The 21824-nt window shown below is 40.9% G+C and overlaps 1 protein-coding gene across 1 annotated transcript; it reads left to right on the top strand.

Annotated features, from left to right (window-relative positions):
- The first annotated feature begins 6290 nt into the window (after nucleotides 1–6290).
- LOC123517963 (ras GTPase-activating protein-binding protein 2-like) lies at nucleotides 6291–17627 on the top strand. The gene is given in 12 exon segments (XM_045278464.1): nucleotides 6291–6335; nucleotides 8298–8407; nucleotides 10315–10489; nucleotides 11065–11187; nucleotides 12410–12637; nucleotides 13198–13344; nucleotides 13795–14085; nucleotides 14513–14679; nucleotides 14681–14730; nucleotides 15732–15832; nucleotides 16441–16584; nucleotides 16950–17627. Coding segments are annotated over 12 exon segments (1794 nt in total). The 5' UTR covers nucleotides 6291–6302; the 3' UTR covers nucleotides 17175–17627.
- Nucleotides 17628–21824: the final 4197 nt, after the last annotated feature.

Genomic DNA, 21824 nt, shown 5'->3' with positions numbered 1-21824 from the left:
ATAGATGGATGGAGAAAGAAAGAAAAGAGAGAAAGAAAATGAACTGAAGAAAATCCGATAAATAGAAAAATAAGAGAAATAAAAAAACAATGAAGAGACGAGAGAGAGAGAGAGAGAGACTTAACTCAAAGGAAGGTAGATGGATAGATAGATAGAGAAGACAGATAGATAAATAAATAGATAGATAGAGAGAGAGAAGAAAAGAAAGAAGGATTAGAAAGAAAATTAGAAGATAAATAAGGAGAGAGAGAGAGAGAGAGAGAGAGAGAGAGAGAGAGAGAGAGAGAGAGAGAGGAAGGCTGGGAATGGCGGGGAGAGGCTTGAGAAATATGGAGGGGTGGGGAGGGGCAGAGAATGGGGCGGTTAGGGCGGGGTGGGGGGTGGGGGCGTGGCTGGTCAGGTTAGGTCAGGTCTGGTCAAGGGGAGGGGGGAGGAGGCGCTAAGCTGATAATAAACCGCCTCACAGTCAGTAGGGTGGCAGGTGGATGGAAATAAACTCCACGTGGTCTGCCGAGGTGGATAGATGGATAGAGAAATTAATGTGGATTGGTGGATAGAAGTGGATTGGGTCGTGGAGAGAAGCACATGTGGATAAATGAATAGATAAATTAATGTAGATGAGTGGATAAGCGTGATATGTGATAAATGAATGGATAAATGAATGTGGATAGGTGGATATAAGTGGATTGACTCTTAAAGGAATGATATGTGGATTCAAACACAAAGTCCACTAACTCATAGAAGTGGATTTGACTCGTAAGGGAATCACATGTGGATAGAAACATTAATATAAGCTCCACTAACCCATCCACTCATCCACATATCCACACAGTAACACCACTAACCCATCCACTCATCCACATATCCATACGGTAACACCACTAACCCATCCACTCATCCACATATCCACACAGTTACCCATCCACCCATCCACATATCCACACAGTAACTCCACTAACCCATAGGGAGGGAAAAATGAGAAAAAGGAATTCACTACACAAAAATGAGTAAATAAACTTAAAACAAATGAATAAGCTAATCTAACTTTCCCAGAATTCAAATAGGCGCGTTAAATAGAGAAAAAATACGAGAAAAGAAAGAAAAATATGCTTGATTGATAACTTTATTGCTGTAAGTGTAAATTGATAAACCTCAATACAAATGAATAAGCTAATCTAACCCTCCCATAATTCAAGATGGGCGCTCTTCTCCCTAGTGAGTCTTGATGGGAGGAAAAGATGAGGAAAAGGAATGCAAAGGACACAAATAATGAGCGAATAATCCTCAAAGCAAATGAATAAGCTAATCTAACCTTCCCAGAATTCAAAATAAGCGTGTTAAATTGAGAGAAATCAGAGAAAAGGAGGGAAAAATAAAAGAACAAACTCCAAGACAGTCTTTCTAAATACACTTATCTTGAAAAAAAAAGATAAAATACAGATAAAAGAGAGAAAGAGAGAAAAATGAGTGAATAAACCCCAAGGCAAATAAATAAACCTTTGTTACACTTCCAGGACTCAAAAATAGCTTTAAAAAAATAGAAGGGAATCAGAGAAATATAAATAGAAAATAAAAGAACAAACCACAAGACAAATAGCCTTTCTAAATACTCATCGAACTCTCCCATAATTCAAAATAGGCGCGTATCTCCCAAATGAGTCTTGACGGGGACAAAAAATGAGAAAAAGAATAAAAAGGAGAAAAAATAATGAGTGAATAAACCTTTCTAACTTTCCCATAAGTCAAAATAAGCAAATTAAATGGAGGTAAATCAGGGAAAAATAAAGAAAATAAATTAATAAACCCCAAGACAAAATAAATTGATTGATTGATACATTTATTGCTGCATTAATAAATAAATACAAAAAAAGGAGGAAGATGGACGTTGCCACACACCCCCCTGGACAAAGACTTAAGGTTAAAGTATCAAAAATATAACAATAGACAGTATACATAGCAAGAATACACGTACTTCAATAAATAGATACAGATATTGCACACGGTCATTGCATAAACATCCTACAGTCTGGGAGCGAACTGAGGATATCCCCGGAGTGTATCCCTGAGAGTGGCTGGGTAAAGGAGATGGTCAATGAGGCTAACCTAATCTAACCTAACCTAACCTTAACCCCTAGACAAACAATCTAAATCAGCTAACCAAACCCTCCCATAAGCGCGTTTCTCCCTACTGAGTCTCGATCGCTTGGAAAAAGAAGGAAAAAAAAAAAAAAAAAAAGAAAAATTAATGAAACCCCAAGACAAATAGATAAACCTTTGTAACACTGTCAGAACTCAAGATAAGCTCCTTAAATAGAGAGAAATCAGATAAAATGAATAAAAATAAATTAATAAACCCGAAGACAAATAAATAAACCTTTGTAAACTTCCTTAATTAAAAATAGCGCAAGATAAATGAGAGAAACATAGATAAGTAGAAAATAAACCCCAAGACAAACAGCCTTACTAAATAAAACAACAAAACCCTCTCATAATTCAAAATAAGCGCGTATCTCCCTAGTGAGTCTCGATCACTTGAAAAAAAAAAAAAATACAGATAAAAGAGAGAAAGAGGGAAAAATGAATGAATAAACCCCAAGACAAGTAGATAAACCTTTGTAACACTCCCAGAACTCAAGATAAGCGCCTTAAATAGAGAAAAATCAGAGGGAAATGAATAAAGATAAATTGATAAACCCAAAGATGAATAAATAAACCTTTGCAACCAAAAAATAGCGCTTTAAATAGAAATAAAACAGAGAAACATAAATAAATAAACCCCAAGACAAACAACCTTACTAAATAACCCAACCAAATTCCTCGCATAATTCAAAATAAGCGCGTATCTCCCTAGTGAGTCTCGTCACCAAAATGCCTCAGAGCCTCAGACCGCATGGCGACATTTTGGTGCCGAGAGTGACAGACGCTTGCCGCCATTACGCCTCCAGCGGCCACACCAAGCACCACATCTCCACGCAACCCGCCACACCGCCCGTATTACACCTCACACCTCGCTTCTGCCGGTAACCAGGTAAAGTTAAGACCCCGCCGGAGGATTGTGGGTAGGAATTAATGGCGTGGCTTTGGAATTAATGGCGTGAGAAGCTTAACAAGTGGCCGGTGTGTGTGGTGAGGGATACTGTGTTGGTAGTGACTTGTTTCTTTGTGAGTTTGTGGTGTTTTTTCTTCCCTTTCCCTTCGCCTCACGTGGTTCAGATTCCGTGTGCCTATTCGCCATTAATGGGTCTACTTCTCACCCCATTTTGGTATTAATGGGTGTGGTAGTTTAGGAGTTATAGAGGGTAATGGGTAAACTCGTGTTGTTTAGTTTGTTCATCTTATTCTTCTTCTTCCTATCATTATTTACTCCTTATTCTCTATTCTTCTAGTTCCTCGTGTTCTTCTTCCCATTTCCTCTATTCCCCATTCTTTTCTATTTATTCTCCTCTTCTTTATCTCATTCTCTCATCATTCTCTTTCTTCCTGTTATTATTCTTTATTCTCTATTTTTCTAGTTCCTCTTGTTCTTTTTCCCATTATTCCTATTCCCCATTCTTCTTTATTCTTTTCTCTTTTTCATTCTCATTATTCTCTTTCTTCATGTTATTATTCATTCTTTATTCTCTATTCTTCTAGTTCCTGTTATTCTTCCTGTTTCTTCTATTCCCCATTCTTCTCTATTCTTTATCCTCCTTTCTCTTCTCTTCCTCATTCTTTCATCATTCTCTTTCTTCTTATTATTTACTCTTGCTGATTCTCTCCATTTCCTTTCATTCTTCTTCCTCTTCTTCCTATTTCTCTTTATTTCTTATTCTTCTACTCTCAATTATTCTCCTTCATTATTCTCCTTCTCCATTATTCTCTTTTTCCTCCTAGTTCCCTTTATTCGTCTTCCCATTTCTCTTATTTCCCATTATTCTGTATTCTTCCCCATTATTCTCCTTCCCCATTTCTCTCTCTCTTTCTCTTTCTCTTTCTCTTTCTCTTTCTCTCTCTCTCATTATTCTCGTTTTTACCCCATTATTCTCTCCTACTCAGTTCTTTCATTCTTCTTCTTCCCCATTATTCTCCTCCTCCCCATTAACACATGCCTCTCAGTTGGTGTACCCATTCCCCATCCACCACCACCACCACCACCAACCCGCCCCCTTTAGTTATGGAGTTGATATACTTAAAAATAACCAAAAAAAAAAAAAAATGCTTTCTTTTATATTTTCTGCCTCACATGATCAAAAGAGAGAGAGAGAGAGAGAGAGAGCTGTATTTTATCTCATTTTCTTTGTGCTTCACCAAATCTTTGTCTTCACTTCATAACGTTTGAGAGATAGCCATTTCCTTCACACCCTCACCACCCCCATATCTCTCTCTCTCTCTCTCTCTCTCTCTCTCTCTCTCTCTCTCTCTCTCTCTCTCTCTCTCTCATCACCCCTACACACTTCCCTATCTCCTTTTTCACCCCCACCCCATCCTCTCTCCCCTCACCCCATCACTTCTACACACCCCCATCCTGTTTTCTCTCCTACACTACCCCCATCTCTTTCCCTCCCTTCACCCCATCACCCTTACACACTTCCCCTCCACCACCACCACCACCACCACCATCATCATATCAGCAGTTAGTACGTGGAGGAGAGGCTGAGACGCGTTCTGTACTAGTAGTGGTAGTAGTAGTAGTGGTTAATTTTGTGGGTTTGTTAGTGTAGTGGATGGGTTAAGTGTTAGTTAAGAGGTGAATTGTAATAGTAGAGAGAGAGAGAGAGAGAGAGAGAGATAGAGATAGAGATAGATAGAATGGTGAAATGATTTGCATTTTATAAGTGAAGCAGGAAAGAAATTTGTGTTTGTGTGTGTGTGTGTGTGTGTTTTGCAAGCATATATATATTCAAATTTAATATATAGGTTTGTCTTTGTTTGTCATTGTCTTTTGTTGCAAGAGAGAGAGAGAGAGAGAGAGAGCAACATGAATGAGACAGGAAAGAAACGTGATTTGCTCTTATTGAGTTACCAAATTTGTACTTTTCTTGTTATTTATCTTTGTGTTGTGTGTTTTTCTTTGTTTATCGGTCAAAATGTGTCAGTAGAAGAGAGGAAAGTGAACAAGAAACATGAAAGTGCTGAAAAGTAAAGAAAATAATGAATAGAGAATAGAAGAAGAAATGAAGAATATAAATAAAGAACAGAACACTAAAATAAAGAAAGAATAAAAAAATGAAAAAGTAAAGAATAGAATAAAGAAAGAATGAAAAAAAAAAAGAAAAGAAAAAAAATGAAAAATAAAGAATAAATGAAAATAAAGAACAGAATAAAAAAAGAAAAAGAAAAAATATAGAAAAATAAAACAAAATAGCATTAATTATTACCTTTTGCTTTGCTAGTTTTTGTGACGTTGATGACTTTTTCTCTGTTGTGTTTGGTGTTTGTGTCTCGGTGGTGCAGCAGTGAAGGAAGCAGGAAGGCGACATGATAGAGGCTGACAGTGTTAATTTCAGAATACAGCCAGTTTTCATATTTGTAAGATTAGGTACAATTTTTCCCTTCATCTTTCTGTTATCTGAGTTTTGGTGGTATAGCAGGGAAGGAAACAGGAAGGAAAGTGATGAAGGGTGACGATCTTTTAATTTTGGAGTTAGTACAGCAAGTATATTTTTTTTTTCCCTTTGTCTTTCATTAATTTCCTTCTTTATCTTACATTTATTCATGTCTTGTTGGTGCAGTGGGGAAGGGGAAGGAAGGAAACGTAATGGGGACTGCTAATATTGTGTTCATTTTTAAGTTAGTGCAGTCAATTTTCACATCCATAAGTTAGGTACATTTTTTCCTTTATTTCATTATTTTTTTAGTTGTTTTTCATTCATTTTTTAATTCTTTCATTAAGTTTTTCATTCTTTCATTCATTTTTTCATTCTTGCATTCATTTTTTCTTTGTCTTTCATTAAATTTTTCCACTGTCTTTCATTTATGTGTCTCAACGCTGCAATAGGAAAGGAAACATGAGGGAGTGGTGCAAATATTGTGTTCCTTTGGCAGCTTGTACAGTCAGTATTCCTACGAGGGAGTTTAGATACATTATTTCCTTTGTCTTTCATTAATTGTTCCCTTGTCTTTCGTGTATCTCTGTCTTGGTGGTGCAGTAGGAGGGAAACCTGATGGAGGAATGCTAATATTGTACTAATTTCTGAGTTAGTACAGCCAGTTTTCATATTTGTAAGGTTACGATACACTTTTTCCATTGTCTTGTTAATTTTTGCATTGCGTATCATCTGTGTGTCTCGGTGGTGCAGTATGGAAGGAAGCAGGAAGGTGACATGATGGCAGCTGACAATATTATTAATTTCCGAGTTAGTACTGCTTGTTTTCATGTCTGTAAGATTAGATACATTTTTTTCATTGTCTTTCATTAATTGTTCCATTGTGTATCTCCAATAAGGCAAACGATAAGAGAAACATTAGCAGCTTAAGGGATACATAGAAGAATATTGATGAATGTTTTGTGTTAGTACAGCCAGTATTCATGTCTGGAAAGTTACACACATTGGCAACATTACAGTATATTCCCCTTTAAAACCGTAATTAACTTTGCAAACCATCTAATCCTTTAAGTGGGCCGTCGTGGTACAGTGGAACCATGCGTGCTTTGGGGTCCGAGGGGTCTCCAAGCACACAGGTTCAAATCCTGTCCACGGTCTGAGTGTATGTTGGGCTTCCTCACTCAGGGCAACAGTTTCCTAGCGGGTGGGCTTTGAGATAAGAGTTACCCTTAAAAAGTATCCCTTTAGCCCAGAAATTCTCATGAAAAGCTCACATGGTATAAAAAGAGAAAATAAGAAAAAAGAGAAAGGGATGGCATTATAAAGGCAGTGCTAATGACAACAACCTGAAGTGAACCTGGACAACATTGGATTAAGTTCATTTTTTTTTCTTTCTTTTTGTCATTTTGTCTTTCTTTCAATTGTTCTTTGGGTTATGTCATTCCTTTCTCTCATCACACACACACACACACACACACACAAACACACACACCCACACACCACTTCTGTATCTTATCAAGCTTAGTAATACCAGTTCCCAGTAATCATCAGTGCAGGAGATAGTGATGTGTGTGTGTGTGTGTAGTGTTTGGTGAAGTGTGGTGATGGTATGTGGTGTGGTGGTGTGTGTGTTGTGGTGGAGTGTGTGATGTGGTGGAGTGTGGTGATGTGGTGTGGTGTGGTGTGGTGTGGTGCTTCTCTCTTGTGTCTCTAGATCAGTTACAAGAGAGAGAGAGTGTTTTTGAGGTGATGTTGGCTGTTTGTTTGTTTGTTTGTTTAATGTAAGAATTTGTTTACCTTCCTATGTTACTTATTTATTTATTTATTTATTTATTTATTTATTTTGTTTTTGTGTTTGTTTATCTGTTAACAGGAGAGAGGGTGAGATAAACTGATTTGTAGAGAGAGAGAGAGAGGGTGGGAGAGGGAGAGAGATGGGTGTAAACTGGGATTCTGAGAGAGAGAGAGAGAGAGAGAGAGAGAGAGAGAGAGAGAGAGAGTCATTAATGTTTGGTTTTTAGTGTGAGGTTTGTTAGTCTTCATATCTCTATTTTTTATCAAACTTTTCTCTAGATATGTTGCAAGAGAGAGAGAGAGAGAGAGAGACGTGAATGGAACAGGAAAGAAACACAAATCACTCTTAATATTACCTTCATTTCTTGTATTCCTTAATATTTTAGTAAGGTAACTTCTGTAATGACATCCACACTTAAGCCACTCCAAATACCCACAATTCTAGACATAAAAAAACATAAATAAATAAATAAATAAAACTCGACTTGGATGTCCCTTAAAACACTGACTGACCTTTGTGTGTGTGTGTGTGTGTGTGTTCAGGATGTGAGTAAGGGTGCTTATCCACTCTCTCTCTATCTGTCTTCAACTCAACGGATGCTACTTGGATTTTCTTTCCACGACTTCATCTCTCTTCCGCTTGTTGCTTCCTGTGGTGGTGGCGGTGGCAGTGGTGGTGTGTGTGTGTTTGAGTGATAGTAAGTTGTATGTGTGTGTGTGTGTGTGTGTATCCCAGGGTTTGAGTGTGGCTCCAAGTGACCTTTCTCCATATCTACATTTATCCAGCTTTTCCTTCAATTTGTGCACACTTTCTGCTGCTACAATCTCTTCACTTAATCCGTTCAAGACCTTACCATACCATAATTTACCTTACCCTACCCCAAAAACTAACCCAAATCCTCACCTCACCCAACCACACCTAACCACACCACACCTAACCAAACCTCACCTCACCTAACACCTTATCTATGCCAACAGGAGGCGTGTCAGAGGATGGTCATGGAAACTCCAACCCCGCAGTGCGTTGGCCTTGAGTTTGTGCGCCAGTATTACACGGTGCTCAACAAGGCCCCCCTGCACCTCCACCGGTAAGCTGGGGGAGGGGAGAAAGGAGGAGAGCTGGGAGAGGGGGAAAGAGAGGAGAGCTGGGAGAGGGAGAAAGAGAGCTGGGAGAGAAGGAAAGGGAGAAGGAGAGCTGGGAGAGGGGGAAGGAAGGAGAGCTTAGAGAGGGGGAAAGGGAGAAGGAGAGCTAAGAGAAGGGAAAAGGAGGAGAGCTGGGAGAGGGGGAAGGAAGGAGAGCTAAGAGAGGGGGAAAGGGAGGAGAGCTGGGAGGGAAAGAGTGAGGAAGGTTGGGATGTTGAGTGCGATTTTTTTTTAGTGTGTTTTGAGAGAGAGAGAGAGAGTGTCACATACATCTTTTCTTCAATCTAGTTTAGCCAATTAAATCAAAACTGTCTTAAATACCACAAAATAGAAAACGGTGATAAAAAACAACAATTACCTTTCATTACTAGTTCCATTGTCTTTTATTAGCTTCCATGTCTTTTCATCTGTGTCTGTGTCATAGGGAAGGAAAACAGGAAGGTGACATGAAGGGGCTGCTCATGTGTTAATTTCACTCTCTAACCTGACCTTACCTTCACTAGTTTGCCAGTCACTCACTCTAATGACCTTATCTGACCTTACCTTTACTACTTTGCCATAATTTCAGTGTCTAACTTAACCATGACCATGATGCATTTCCCTATTCATTCTGGTGACTGTTTGGTGATTCTATACAGCTCAGAAACTCGTGTTGGGGGATTGAAATAGTGAAGACTGTGGCCATTAATCTTCTGACCTCCATAGACCTTTCTTAGTGTCAATAAAATGGTCTAATTGTACACAAATCTCTAGGTAAAAATGTGTCCCAGTACTGAAGGGATTAAAATAGTGAAGACTGTGGCCATTAATATTTTGACTTCCATAGACCCTTCCTAATGTCAATAAAATGGTCTAATGGTGTATAAATCTCAAGGTAAAAACATGCCCTAGTACCGAAGGGGTTTACCTGACCTAACCTAGCCTAACCTTCAGTAGTTTGCCTGTCACTCTCTTGTCAGGGAGTCAGAGGAAGGGAGAGAGATTAGATTGTCTCACTGTTGTAACCTGAACTGGTGTTGTGGTGGTGGTGGTAGTGGCAGTGGCAGTGGATTGGTGTCTGTGTGTGTGTGTGTGTGTGCTTGAGGGAAGAGGAGGAGTAAGAGGAGGTGGTGGTGGTGGTGGTGGATTGCTTGAGGGAAGAGGAGGAGGAGGAGGAGGAGGTGGAGGTGTCTATGATATCATTTTGCCTTGAAGGAAGAATTAGAGACCCAAGTGAAGAGAAGAGAAAGACAGAGACAGACAGAAAAACAGACTAACTGACAGACAGAAAGATAGACAGACAGACATGCAGGCAGATAGACAGAGATGGACAGACACACAGACAGACAGACACATAGGGGCATTACCTAACCTACCATATTTTTCCTTCATTAATTCACTGCACTTTTCCTTCACTTCCCCCCATCCCCCCTCCAACTTAGCCTAACCATTATTTTCTCCCTTCTAACCTAACTTAACCTAACCTTATTATTTTCCATTACTAATTTAATAATAATAATTTTCTAACATAACATAACAGCATATTTTTTTTTTTTTTTCTAGTTCAGCCTAACCTAACTATTTTTTCTCCACAACGTAACTTACCCAAATGATTTTCTAACATAGCGTAACATAATTCTTTCCTAACCTAACCTAACCTAACATTTTTCACCCTGATGTATCCTATATTAATAATTTTCTAACATAATTATTTCCTAACCTAACCTAATATTACATCAAACCTAGCCTAACATAATTATTTCCCTAACTTAACCTAACATAACAAACTTTTTTTCACCCTAACCTGTCATAACATCATTATTTCCTAACCTCACCTAACCTGATGTGACCTAAACTGACCTGACCCCCACAGATTCTTCAGTCACAACTCATCGTTCCTGCATGGGGGCCACACGTCGATGAGTGAGCCAATCGTTGGCCAGGCGGACATCCACAAGGTCATCATGGGGCTGAACTTTCGTGACTGCCATGCCAAGATTCGGATGGTGGACGCGCAGGCAACGCTGGGTGATGGGGTGGTCATCCAGGTGAGTCTGGGGGAGGAGTTAAGGGAAGGAAGGAAGAGAGGAGGAGGAGGAAGAAGTGGGACAGCTATGTGAAAAAAGGGAGAGGAGAAAGGTGAAAGAAAGAGATGAAGAGGTGGCCAAGTATGTGAAAAAGTGAGAGGAGAAAGGTGAAGGAGGGATAAGAGGAGGACAGACAGAAGAAAAAGAAGAGAAGGGGACAGCAAAGTGAAGGGAGAAAGAGAGAGAGAGAGGGGGGCAGACACCTAAACGATTCTTAACCAATAATGTCATCATGGTAAGTTGCATTTTTTTTTTTATTTATTTAGTTTTTATTTTATTTTATTTTATTATTTTCTTTCTTTATTTTTTTCCAACCCCAAAATAAATGTAAAGGTTCATTTCTAACTTTTTATAAACTTGCATATTACTGTTAGAGAAAAAATCTAACATATACAAACGAAATTCAAGGACATACGAAAGGCTCTAAGAGAACATTCACATTTCATAGTACTAAACACTTTTCAGGGAGGTATATATATATGTATGTTCTAAACACTACTGGGTAAACAAACTAACACTCAAACGTCCTTCCACAGGTGACCGGCGAGCTGTCCAACAACGGAAACCCCATGCGTCGCTTCATGCAGACCTTCGTTTTGGCCCCACAGACACCCAAAAAGTACTATGTTCACAACGACATCTTCCGCTACCAGGACGAGGTAAGTCTGGGGGCTGTCGGGTGTTGGCGAGGTGTAGGAGGGGTGTCTTGGGTGGGTCTGGGTGTAATGAGTGTGCAGGGGTATTTGAGTGTGTGTGGCAGTATGTAATAAGTGTATGAGTGTGTTTGGGGGTGTATGTAGGGGTGTTTGAGTGTGTCTGGGTGTGTTTTGGGGTGTATAGTAAGCGTATAGGGGTGTTTGAGTGTGTCTTGGTGTGTTTGCAGGTGTATAATGGGTGTATGTAGATGTCTGAGGGTGTATGGGTGTGTGTGTGGATGTATAATGGGTGTTAGAGGGTGTATCATGAGTGTATATAGGTGTTTGAGGAGGTGTGGGTGTATAATGTGTGTATGTAGGTGTTGGAGGGTGTCTGGGTGTGTTTGAGGGCTGATAAGTGTATGAGAGAGGGGTATAGTGGGTGAGTCTGGGGTGTGTGGGTGTGTGTTGTGGTTTGAGTTTGTCTGAGTGTGTCTGGGACCTACTGGGGTGTAGTTCAGAGGTTTGGGGGCTTTTGGCGGTAGTAGGTGGGTCTTGGGGGTGCTGGGTGTGGGTGGGGAGATTTGTAGGGGGATGTTTGAGGGTGTCTGGGTGTCTTGGAAGGTTTTGGGTGTGTAGTGGTGGGTTTGGGTGCTGGTGTGTGTGTGTGTAGGGAGAAAAGTTTTGTGTGTGTGATTAAGAGGCTTCGTGGGGTGTTTGTGGTTTTTTGTTGGGGTATGTGTGTGTGTGTGTTTGTGTTTGTGTTTGAGTTTGAGTATCTTATAAAAGGCTTGTCATTTTATCTGTGTGTGTGTGTGTGTGTGTGTGTGCGAGTGAGTGAGTGAGTGAGTAAATGAGTTAGTGAGTGAATGAATGAGTGAGTGAGTGAGTGATGCGGATGTAACACACTGTAGAGATATCTATCTTATTTGTGTCTATTTATTCTGTTTCCATCACTTTCGTCTGTCTGTGCGTGTGTCAGTCAGCCAGTCAGTCAGTCAGTTACTTGATAATTCAGTAAAACAGTCGGTCATTTAGTTACTCAGTCTTCAGTTAGTTGCTTTAAATACAATTAGAGAAAGAATGTACATAATAAGGGCTAATTCACACACACACACACACACACACACACACACACACACACACACACACACACACACACACACACACACACACACACACACACACACACACACAGGAACACCCAACCTAACCAGCTGCCCCCTAATTACCTGTGTGTTCTCAGGTGTTCAGCGACGAGGAGGGCGGAGAGGAGGCCGGCAGCGATGGAGAGGAGGAGCTGGAGCCCCCTCTTCCTACCCAGGGCTTCACTTCCCCTCCGGCATCCACCACCCCTAGTGTCACCACCCTCAACGGGGCACCCCATCCCCCGGAACCTGAGCCAACCCCCCCGGCACCTGCCCCGGCCCCATCATCTGCCCCGGCCCCCCCACAGGTCCCTACACCAGTTCCTGTGAGTGAAAATATGCTTAAAAACTCGTATCATTTATTTAGGTCAGGTCGAGTTGGGTTGGGTTGGGTTGGGTTAGGCTTGATTACATTTGGTTTCGATATTCAGAAATGCATTTATTTTTCACTGCAAGTTTTCCAAGATCACAAAAATAATTAGCTAAGTTCTCAGGAGTGCTTTTGATGTTAGTAATTGCTGAAATCTTGTTAATCTGTCTCTAGAACCATAAAAACACCCTTAAAATCATTGTCACCACCACGTAGATGATAAACTGTTTTCTCAAGAGTATTTCTCCTTTTAATAATGTAGAAATCTTGTTAATCTGTCACTAGAGCCACAAAAACACCTCTGAATAATGTAGAAATCTTGTTAATCTGTTACTAGAGCCACAAAAACACCTCTTAATAATGTAGAAGTCTTGTTAATCTGTTACTAGACCCACAGAAAGACCTCTTAATGTACAAATCTTGTTAATCTCTTATTAGAGCCACAAAAACACCCTTAAAACCCTCATCACTTATTAAAAAGACTCGTATTAAAGTGTTTTGCTCTCCCACCACCAGGTAACTCCCGTAGTGGCTGCTGGTCCAGGAGCCTCTCCACCCACGGCTGCCACCGCCCCCCTTGTGCCCCCACCCCTCTCCCCCACACCCCCGGCATCCACCGTCCCCGAGACCGCCGCCCCTGAGAGACCAACCACTCCGGAGAAGGTAAAGGGAGGAGGAGGAGGTGGTGGTGGTGGTGTGGTGATAGTAGTTGTAGTAGTAGTAGAAGTAGTAATGAAATTGAGGAAAACTTATACTTATTAGAAGAGAAAGAAAGAAAGAGAGAGAGAGAGAGAAGTTTGTTGTTGCAGCCTTCTAGCCTAGCTTTGCAATTTCTTTCCTTTGTTTTCTCTTCTCTTCTTCCCTTCCCTTCCCTTCCCTTCCCTTCCCTTCCCTCCTGTCCTCTCCTCTCCTCTCCTCTCCTCTCCTCTCTGCCTCTTTCTTCTCTCCTCCTCTCTCCTCTCCTCTCCTCTCCTCTCCTCTCCTCCTGTCTCCTCTCTGCCTCTTCTCTCCTCCTCTCTCCTCTCTCTCCTCTCTTCTCTTCTCTTCTCCTTTCTTAACTTTACCCAACCCTTCCCTCCCCTCACCTCACCACCCGCACCTCTCCCCTGCCAGGATCAGGACGGGTGGTCGCGTGTTGCCCCGAGCACAGACAGCTGGGGTGCCGAGACCCAATCCCCATCCTGGGATGACATCGCAGCCCCGCCCAAGGAGGCCCCGGAACCAGACCCACCCCAGCCAGACCCCATCCAGCAGCAGCCTGTTTCCAGCGAGCCCAAGACCTATGCCAACCTCTTCAAAAACCAAGGCTTCCCCCCAGCCCCTCCATCTATCCCCACAGCCTCCCAGCCCCAGTCTGTAGCCCCCCCAGCACCCTCCGCAGTCCCTCACCAGACCCCTGCCATGGTGAGTGTTTGTTGTTGTTGTTGGGATGGTTTGGTTGTATTGTGGTGGTGGTTGTGTTTAGGCAGTCAGTCAGGCAGTCATTTAGTCATTCAGTGAGGCAGTTGGTTAATTCATTCATCCATTCAGTAGTTTGTTTCATGCTGTCATTTGGTTAATTTTCATCAATTATTGAGGCCTTCGGTAAACTCTGGATCTCCCTGCCTGCTTCTGTATTTTCGTCTTCCTACAACTTGACTTTTAAGAGGGAAGTTTCAAGACATTTGTCCCTTGTTTTTATTATGTAAGGGAGGAGGACTGGCCAAGGGTAGGGTAGGGTAGGTTAAAAAAAGGCCCACTCAGTTACTAGTATCCCTATTGAGCTGATAGAATGTAACCTAACCTAATCAATAGATAGAATGTAACCTGACATTACCAAACCATTTTCCAGAACCGTGTGGAGATCAACAATCGGCCTCCACCCACTTCAGCGGCGGCGGCGGCGGCCTCCACCCCAACAGTGGCAGTGAGCGGCGGCATGGGCAGCCAGGCCCCCACCCAGCCCGGTGGCGGCACTTTCACCCAGCGCAACCCACGCACCATGCAGGGTGGCCGAGGACCCCAGGGACCGCCCCTACCGCCCCAACAGTGAGGAGAACACGGAACTGGGTGAGTGGTGGCGGTGGTGGTGAGGAGGGCAGGTCAAGACATTGTTTGGGTTTGTTTCCATTCTTACACACATGAAAAGACACATCTTTCTTAAGTTTGAGGTGTGATATCACTTCATTTTACTCCCTTCTCATCAGCATTCCTTTCTGCCGCCTGTGTATCATGAATTAGACATGTATTGTTATCTCTACACCACTTAACACAGGGCCACACCGACCCATACAGACCCACACACTGCTCAGCCTTTGTTTGGTCCATATTTGACCTGCATTCCTGAAAACACACAAGGAGTCACAAGCTGAATGTCACACCCTTACTTATCCTAACATGCTTTACATAACACACACCCTTTTCAACCTTCATTGTAACTGTAGCTTCCCTCACTTTCTTTTATTCCTGTGTCCCTATCTGCCCTGCGTTCCTTCCTGTGACACACACAGACTTAGCTCAATACACACCCTTACTTTACCTAACACCCCAACACAACCACACACCCTTTAGAACCTCCATTTTGTCCTTATTTGACCTGTGTTTCTTTCTGCGGCCAATATACAGGGAGTTGGAAGCTGAATACACACCCTTACTTTACCTAACACACCTCAACACAACCTCCATTTTGTCCCTATCTGGCCTGTGTTCCTTCCTGCAACACACAAAAGAAATTAGAAGCTGAATACACACCCTTACACATCCTATTCAGCCTCCTTTTTGTCCCTATCTGACCTGTGTTCCTTCCTACGACAAAAAGAAATCAGAAGCTGAATACACATCCTTACTTTACCTAACACACCCTTACACACCTGCACACACCCTATACAACTCCTATTTTATCCCTATGTAACCTATGATCCTTCCTGTGGCCAACACACAGAGTTAGAAGCTAAATAAACACCCTTACTAACTTATCTACTACCTTACTAACACACCTTGACACAACCACACACCCTATACAACCTCTATTTTGTCCCTATCTAACCTGTGTTCCTTCCTGCGGCCAACAGACAGCCTGGGAGGGGAGGAGAAGAGAAGACCACTTGTGCCTGACAGCCAACAGATCTTTGTGGGGAACCTGCCTCACACTGCAGGGGAGGAGGAGCTCAAGGTAACAACAACACAGGCTGTCAGCGTAGTGTGTTGTGTAGAGGTGCTAGTGTTGGTTAGACTGTTGGTATTATTCTATTTTGTGTTTTTTTGTAGTTGAAGTGTATTTTTTATTGTTTGTGTAGTGTGTTCAGTTTTGTCAGTCTGTTAGCTGTGTTGTGTTGAGGTGGTTGTGTTCGTCAGACTGTTGAGTTTTTTCTATTTTCTGTTTTAAGTTTTTCTAATTAAGTGTATTTTTTAGTTTCATTTTTGTGTGTTTAAATTTTTTGTGTTGTGTGTGTTTTTTAGTGTCAGTTTATTGTGTTTGTAGTTCTTCGGTTAGTCATTTAGGTATTTCTACTCTTGCTATCCAGTCAGACAGTCAATTGTGTATTTAATCAGTCAGATGTTTATTTTTTCACTTAGTCACTTGTTTCTATTTTCCATTTCATGTTGCTCAGTCACTCTGTCAGTCAGGTGTTCATTTTTTCACTCACTCAGTCACTTATGTATATTTTCAATTTTGTCATCAATCAGTCACTCAGTCAGTCATTTATTTGGTCTGTCAGTCTCAAACCTATGTAACACCACCACCACCACCATCTTTCTTACTCTTACTCTCTGCCACAGTCTGAGTTTTCGCGGTTCGGCAAGATCATGGACATCAGGATAAACACTGCCAAGAGCAAGACCGGACCCAAGGGACAGGTGCCCAACTTTGGCTTCATCACCTTTGAGGAGGAGAGCACCGTCACCAGAGTGTTGGACAGTAGGGTGAGTCCAGGAAGGAAGGAGGGAAGATTATTGACAAAGCTGCACTTAATGGTCTCATTCATGTAATTTAACCTTACCACACTGCACCACATCACACATGAGGAAGCTAATCATACCTAACCACACCATAACACACCTCACCACAACACACCACACCACACCTTGCTTTAACTAACTTAAACATACCATACCTCACTTCACTTCACCTCACCTCACCTCTCCTCACTTCTCACCTAACTTAACCACACCATACCATACCACACCACACCACACCCAAACCACAAAAAATGAAAACCAGAATTAACCTTAGCTTACCTAACCTAACTTAACCTAGCACCTTACCTAACCACGCCTTGCACTCACAGCCCATCCACCTGAACGGAGAGCACCGCCTCAATGTGGAAGAGAAGAAGGCCCGTCTGCGCGTGGAGGGAGGCATGGGGCGCCCCACCAGTGGCCGAGGGGGCATGGGGGGTGGCTTCCGGCAGGGACCCCCGGGAGGACTGCAAGGGCGGGGGGGTAGCCGGCCTAACTACAATCGTGACAACAACCGAGGTGGACCCAGGGGGGGGTTTATGCCCCGCCGCTAGGTTTTCCCATACCCCCCTTCTGTCTGGCCTCCCCCCCACCGCCCCGGAGGGATGTCAAGTGGTGCTTGCCGTGGTGATGATGATGATGACAAAACAGGAATAAGTGATAACACAACCGTATAATTAAGAGAAAATGATGATGATGATGAAGATGATGATGATGAATGATGTTAATTAAGAAAGGAAAGGAAACAAAAAAATACGTTTAAAAATTTATTATTATGATGACAAAAAAAAGTTAACTTCACACCGTTAATTATAAGTAGCTTCTTTTGTAAATTTTAATTGCCTTTCTCTCTCTCTCTCTCTCTCTCTCTCTCTCTCTCTCTCTCTCTCTCTCTCTCTCTCTCTCTCTCTCTCTCTCTCTCTCTCTCTCTCTCTCTCTCTCTCTCTCTCTCTCTCTCTCGAAAATTTTTCCCATACAAACTTCATCCTAAGTAAAAAAAAATCCTACATGTTTTATATTCCCAGCCTACACACGACCTTCCCCATCCTTCCCCTACCATTCCCATTCTGTAGTCATCAGTACCCCCACACATTAAACCACCCCCAACACCCACCACACCTTAAAAACATACTAAATCTTTCATCCTGTCTCCTTGTGCACCCCACCACACACCACCACCACCACTACCACTACCACTACCACTACCACAACCCCTTCACCACATCCCCTACCACACCTTATCCTTCCCCCATACTCCCCATACCACACTGCACCTCCCATCCTGTCCCCCTCGCTCCCTTCTCGTTTTTTTTTTTTTTTTTTTTTAGGAAGTTGCCAAGTGTTATTGAAGTGTTGAAAAGTGAGGTAATTAATTGAAGAGGTAAAGATTTGATGATGGTGAATGAGGGAAAGAAAAATTGTATGTTGGTTCTTTATGCTTAAGTTATTATTATTATTGTTATTGTTATGATTATTACTTTCCTTTATCATTATTTTTGTGTCTTGTTCTATTTTTTTTTTGTGAAGTTTTTATTTTTTATTTATTATTATTATTATTATTATTATTATTATTATTATTATTATTATTATTATTATTTAGGTACGCATTACTATTATTAGTGTTTTACGTGTTATGTATACAATAATTTTTTTTTGTGTGTACTCTATACTGTAAATTATGGCCATTTTTTATTATTTTTTTATTTTTATCTCCTCAGTCTCTGCTACTCATTGTCTTATTCTATCTCTCTCTCTCTCTCTCTCTCTCTCTCTCTCTCTCTCTCTCTCTCTCTCTCTCTCTCTCTCTCTCTCTCTCTCTCTCTCTCTCTCTCTCTCTCTCTCTCTCTCTCTCTCTCTCTCTCTCTCTCTCCACACTATCTCCATTGTTATTACTACTTCTGTTACCTCTATCTTACATTATCTTACTCTGCACACTCACTATCTTTATTATCTATTATCTCTTTATCTATGCTGACTTAGTATTTATTATTGCTATTATTATTTATTTATTTTTTTTTTCTAGAAGGAAGGAAGCAGGAATCGTTTGGAATGATGATGTGTTTGTTACTGGAAATTTTACAATATTCGCGTAATTTTTATGAAGACAATTGTAAGACCTTATTTGTATGGAACCGGATGCCACTACAGCCTTTTTTAATGTGAACTATCTGTCTGTCTGTCATCTTTTTCCTTACTTTTCCTTTCTTTTCTTGTTTTTCTCTCCCTCTGTCTGCCATTTTTCTTTCTTTTACTTTTTGTTTTTTTTCTCCATTTTTTTGTTTTGAACTATATCTGTCTCATCTTTTTCCTTTCTTTTCTTGTTTTTTCTCTTTATCAATGTTTTAACTGCCTGTCTGTCTATCTGTTTGTCATCTTTTCCTTTCTTTTCTTGTTTTTCTCCTTTCTACAGGTTTCTCCATTTTTCATTTTATCTTCAGTGAACTTATTAATTATCTCTTCTTTTCATTATTCGTTCTTTATCATGTTTCTTTTTTCTCCAATAGATGTTTACTAATCTTCCTCATTCTCCTCTTTCATCTTTACCCACCTTTTTTTTCTCTCTTATTCTGCAGTGGAATTATAAATCATCTTCGGAATTTGTCATCTCTTCCTGTCCTCCTTTTCTGCTGTCACTCTTGTATGTTAATATTTTCTCCTATCTTTTCCTGTATTACCTAATCTTCCTTGTCCTCCTTTCTAAGTCTTTATATCTTATCCTTTTATCTTTATTGTTGCCTCTTGAAAAACTACATCTCTTTCTCTTCTCCTTTCTCCCTCTCCTCTTTCTATTTCTCCTTCTTTTCCTTTTCCTTTTTCTTCCCCATCTCCTCCTCTTTATCCTCTCTATAGTCTTCATGTTTCACTGAACCACACCACCACTACCACCACCACCACTATGTATTTCAAGAAAACACACACACACACGTATCAGTCAGTCAGTCAGTCAAAGCATATCCGCAAATTTTGAAGGTAACAACAATAGCAAGAGTAATATAAAACACGCTATTTATATACAACTTTTCGTAGCTTTCCACGCTGTTTGTTTTTATTTATTTTTTTATTGAGGGAAATGAAAGTTAAGATCAAGTTTTGAGTTTTGTTTTTCTTATGCGTGTTTTTCTTAGTTTTTCTTATCTTTACATTAGTTTTCTTAATGTTTTTTTGTCCCGGTTTCATTTAATTTTAGTGTAATTATGAGGAAAACTAAACGTAAAAGACCGATTTCTATTTCTGCGTTCTCTGTTTGCGCTTTTCTTCTTTTTTTGTTATTATTATTGTAATTTTTTTTCTTTCACAAGGAAAACAAACGAAAATAAGAAACCGTTTTCAATTCTACGTTTAAATAACCCGCGCCTTTCTCTCCGGCGATACAAGCAAGTGGAGTCTGCTTCCCTTCATTCCATTACGTCAGTCAGTGGTCCCGGCGCCGCCACACACCAAGCCACGCCCGCCACCCCACCCACACCCACCCATCCACCCACCCACCTCCTCTGTTAAATCCACGTATCTTTATGTATTTCTTGTATTACGTATTCAATATTTACGTACGTTTGTATTCACGACGCTTTGTTTTTTATCACTCGTACACGCGCGCGCACACTCATAGCATAACGTGTACATGGTTCCACACACACACATACGTACACACACACACACACACGCGCGGACTGTAATAATACCGTAACAAGAATAGTAATACGATTTTTTTTTGTATGGTTACTATTATTCGTTATTACTACTATGTATTGTAACTACTACGACTACTATAACTACTACTACTACTACTACTACTCTCTTACCTATCTCTGGTTGTGCTTTGTTGACAAGTTAATTAAGAGGATATTCTTTCACACACTCTAACCTAACCTAACCGAACCCAACCCGATCCGTAACCTTCGTTGGATTTGCAGAATGTGATATTAGTTTAGGTCAATGAACTGAGGCAGGGGAGGTGAGGTGGGTTGCGCGTTTTCTATCGGCCAAGTGTGTGCGTTTGTGTGTTAGCGCGTCACAGCCCTGGCGGTGGTCACTGGGGACCTGACAAAAGTAATTAGGTGCTCCACTTGTTTGGCTTCATTTTCATTTTTTTTTTTTCTTTATCTTAACTTTCTTCTGCCTTATTATTTTTTTTTCTCGTCCCCTTCATCTTCTCATCCCCCACATGACACAATTCACACAACATACATAGATACATAAATACATACGCGTTTCTTTGTATCGTATAGACGTTTTACAAGGTCTAGTTAAAGTTTGTCTGGTCTCCGCTAAATTTTCACGTTTTCTGAAATGTACGTTGGTGTTCAAGAGATGTGAGGCAGTTTTTTGTTGGTGAGGTGAACGTTTATATATGGCAAAGGTGACAGTTTGGTGTTAGTCCATGATTCAATTGTTAGTTTTGTTGTTAAGGTGCATTATAGAGTATGTGATGATTTGGTGAGTGCAAGTTTTCGCTTTTTCTTCACTAAGGAAAAAGTTTGACGTTGCAATTAAAACTGAATTATCATAGTTTTTCTCAAATTGTAGACTTAAAAATATGCAATCTTAGACAAAAAGGAGAACAAAACTGGAGAAATTAGTGAGAGATGAGACATAAGCTTGAATGTACCCTGTAAACACACACACACACACACACACACACACACGAGATCATAACGCTCACATACCAATAATAAAACAAAATATCGTTAATCCTTCAAGACAAACGGGCCATTGCTTCACACGAGGGCCGCCGCTTGGGGTCACACAGATGCTGGGCGTGTTTTCAAATAGCCTGGGTTCACTTTGACACCCCCTCGCATTATCACAAACGACCCTGGTGGTGGTTAGCGCGAGAAGTAATGGCTCCCCGCAAGGATGTATCGTAATCTTGATAAAAAATAGTAAAGATGAAAAAAAAACAGGCAGTGTGTTCTGAAATGTTTTGTTCCTTCCTCTTGGTTCTTAAGGCTCTGGTGGAAGGTGTTTATTGGTGTTTTGAGGGTGTTTTTCTTGTGGTTTAATTAAGGTTTGTCTAAGTAATTATACAGATGGAGAAGAAAAACAACCATGAACACCAATCTAAGTGTTTCTGCCCTTCTAAAACCAATTGTAAGGTTTCCAAGGCTCTTTATGGTGTATTGAATAGGGGAGGTTAAAAGGTACAGCTGAAATTTGCGGTGAAAAATGAAAAATTATGCATGTCTCAAAACAGTTCTAAGGGTTTT

The sequence above is a fragment of the Portunus trituberculatus genome, chromosome 6 (assembly GCF_017591435.1).
Source record: "Portunus trituberculatus isolate SZX2019 chromosome 6, ASM1759143v1, whole genome shotgun sequence".
In the NCBI taxonomy this organism is placed as follows: domain Eukaryota; kingdom Metazoa; phylum Arthropoda; class Malacostraca; order Decapoda; family Portunidae; genus Portunus; species Portunus trituberculatus.
Note: the sequence above shows the minus strand (reverse complement) of the source record. Positions and strands in the feature narration are given on the sequence as shown.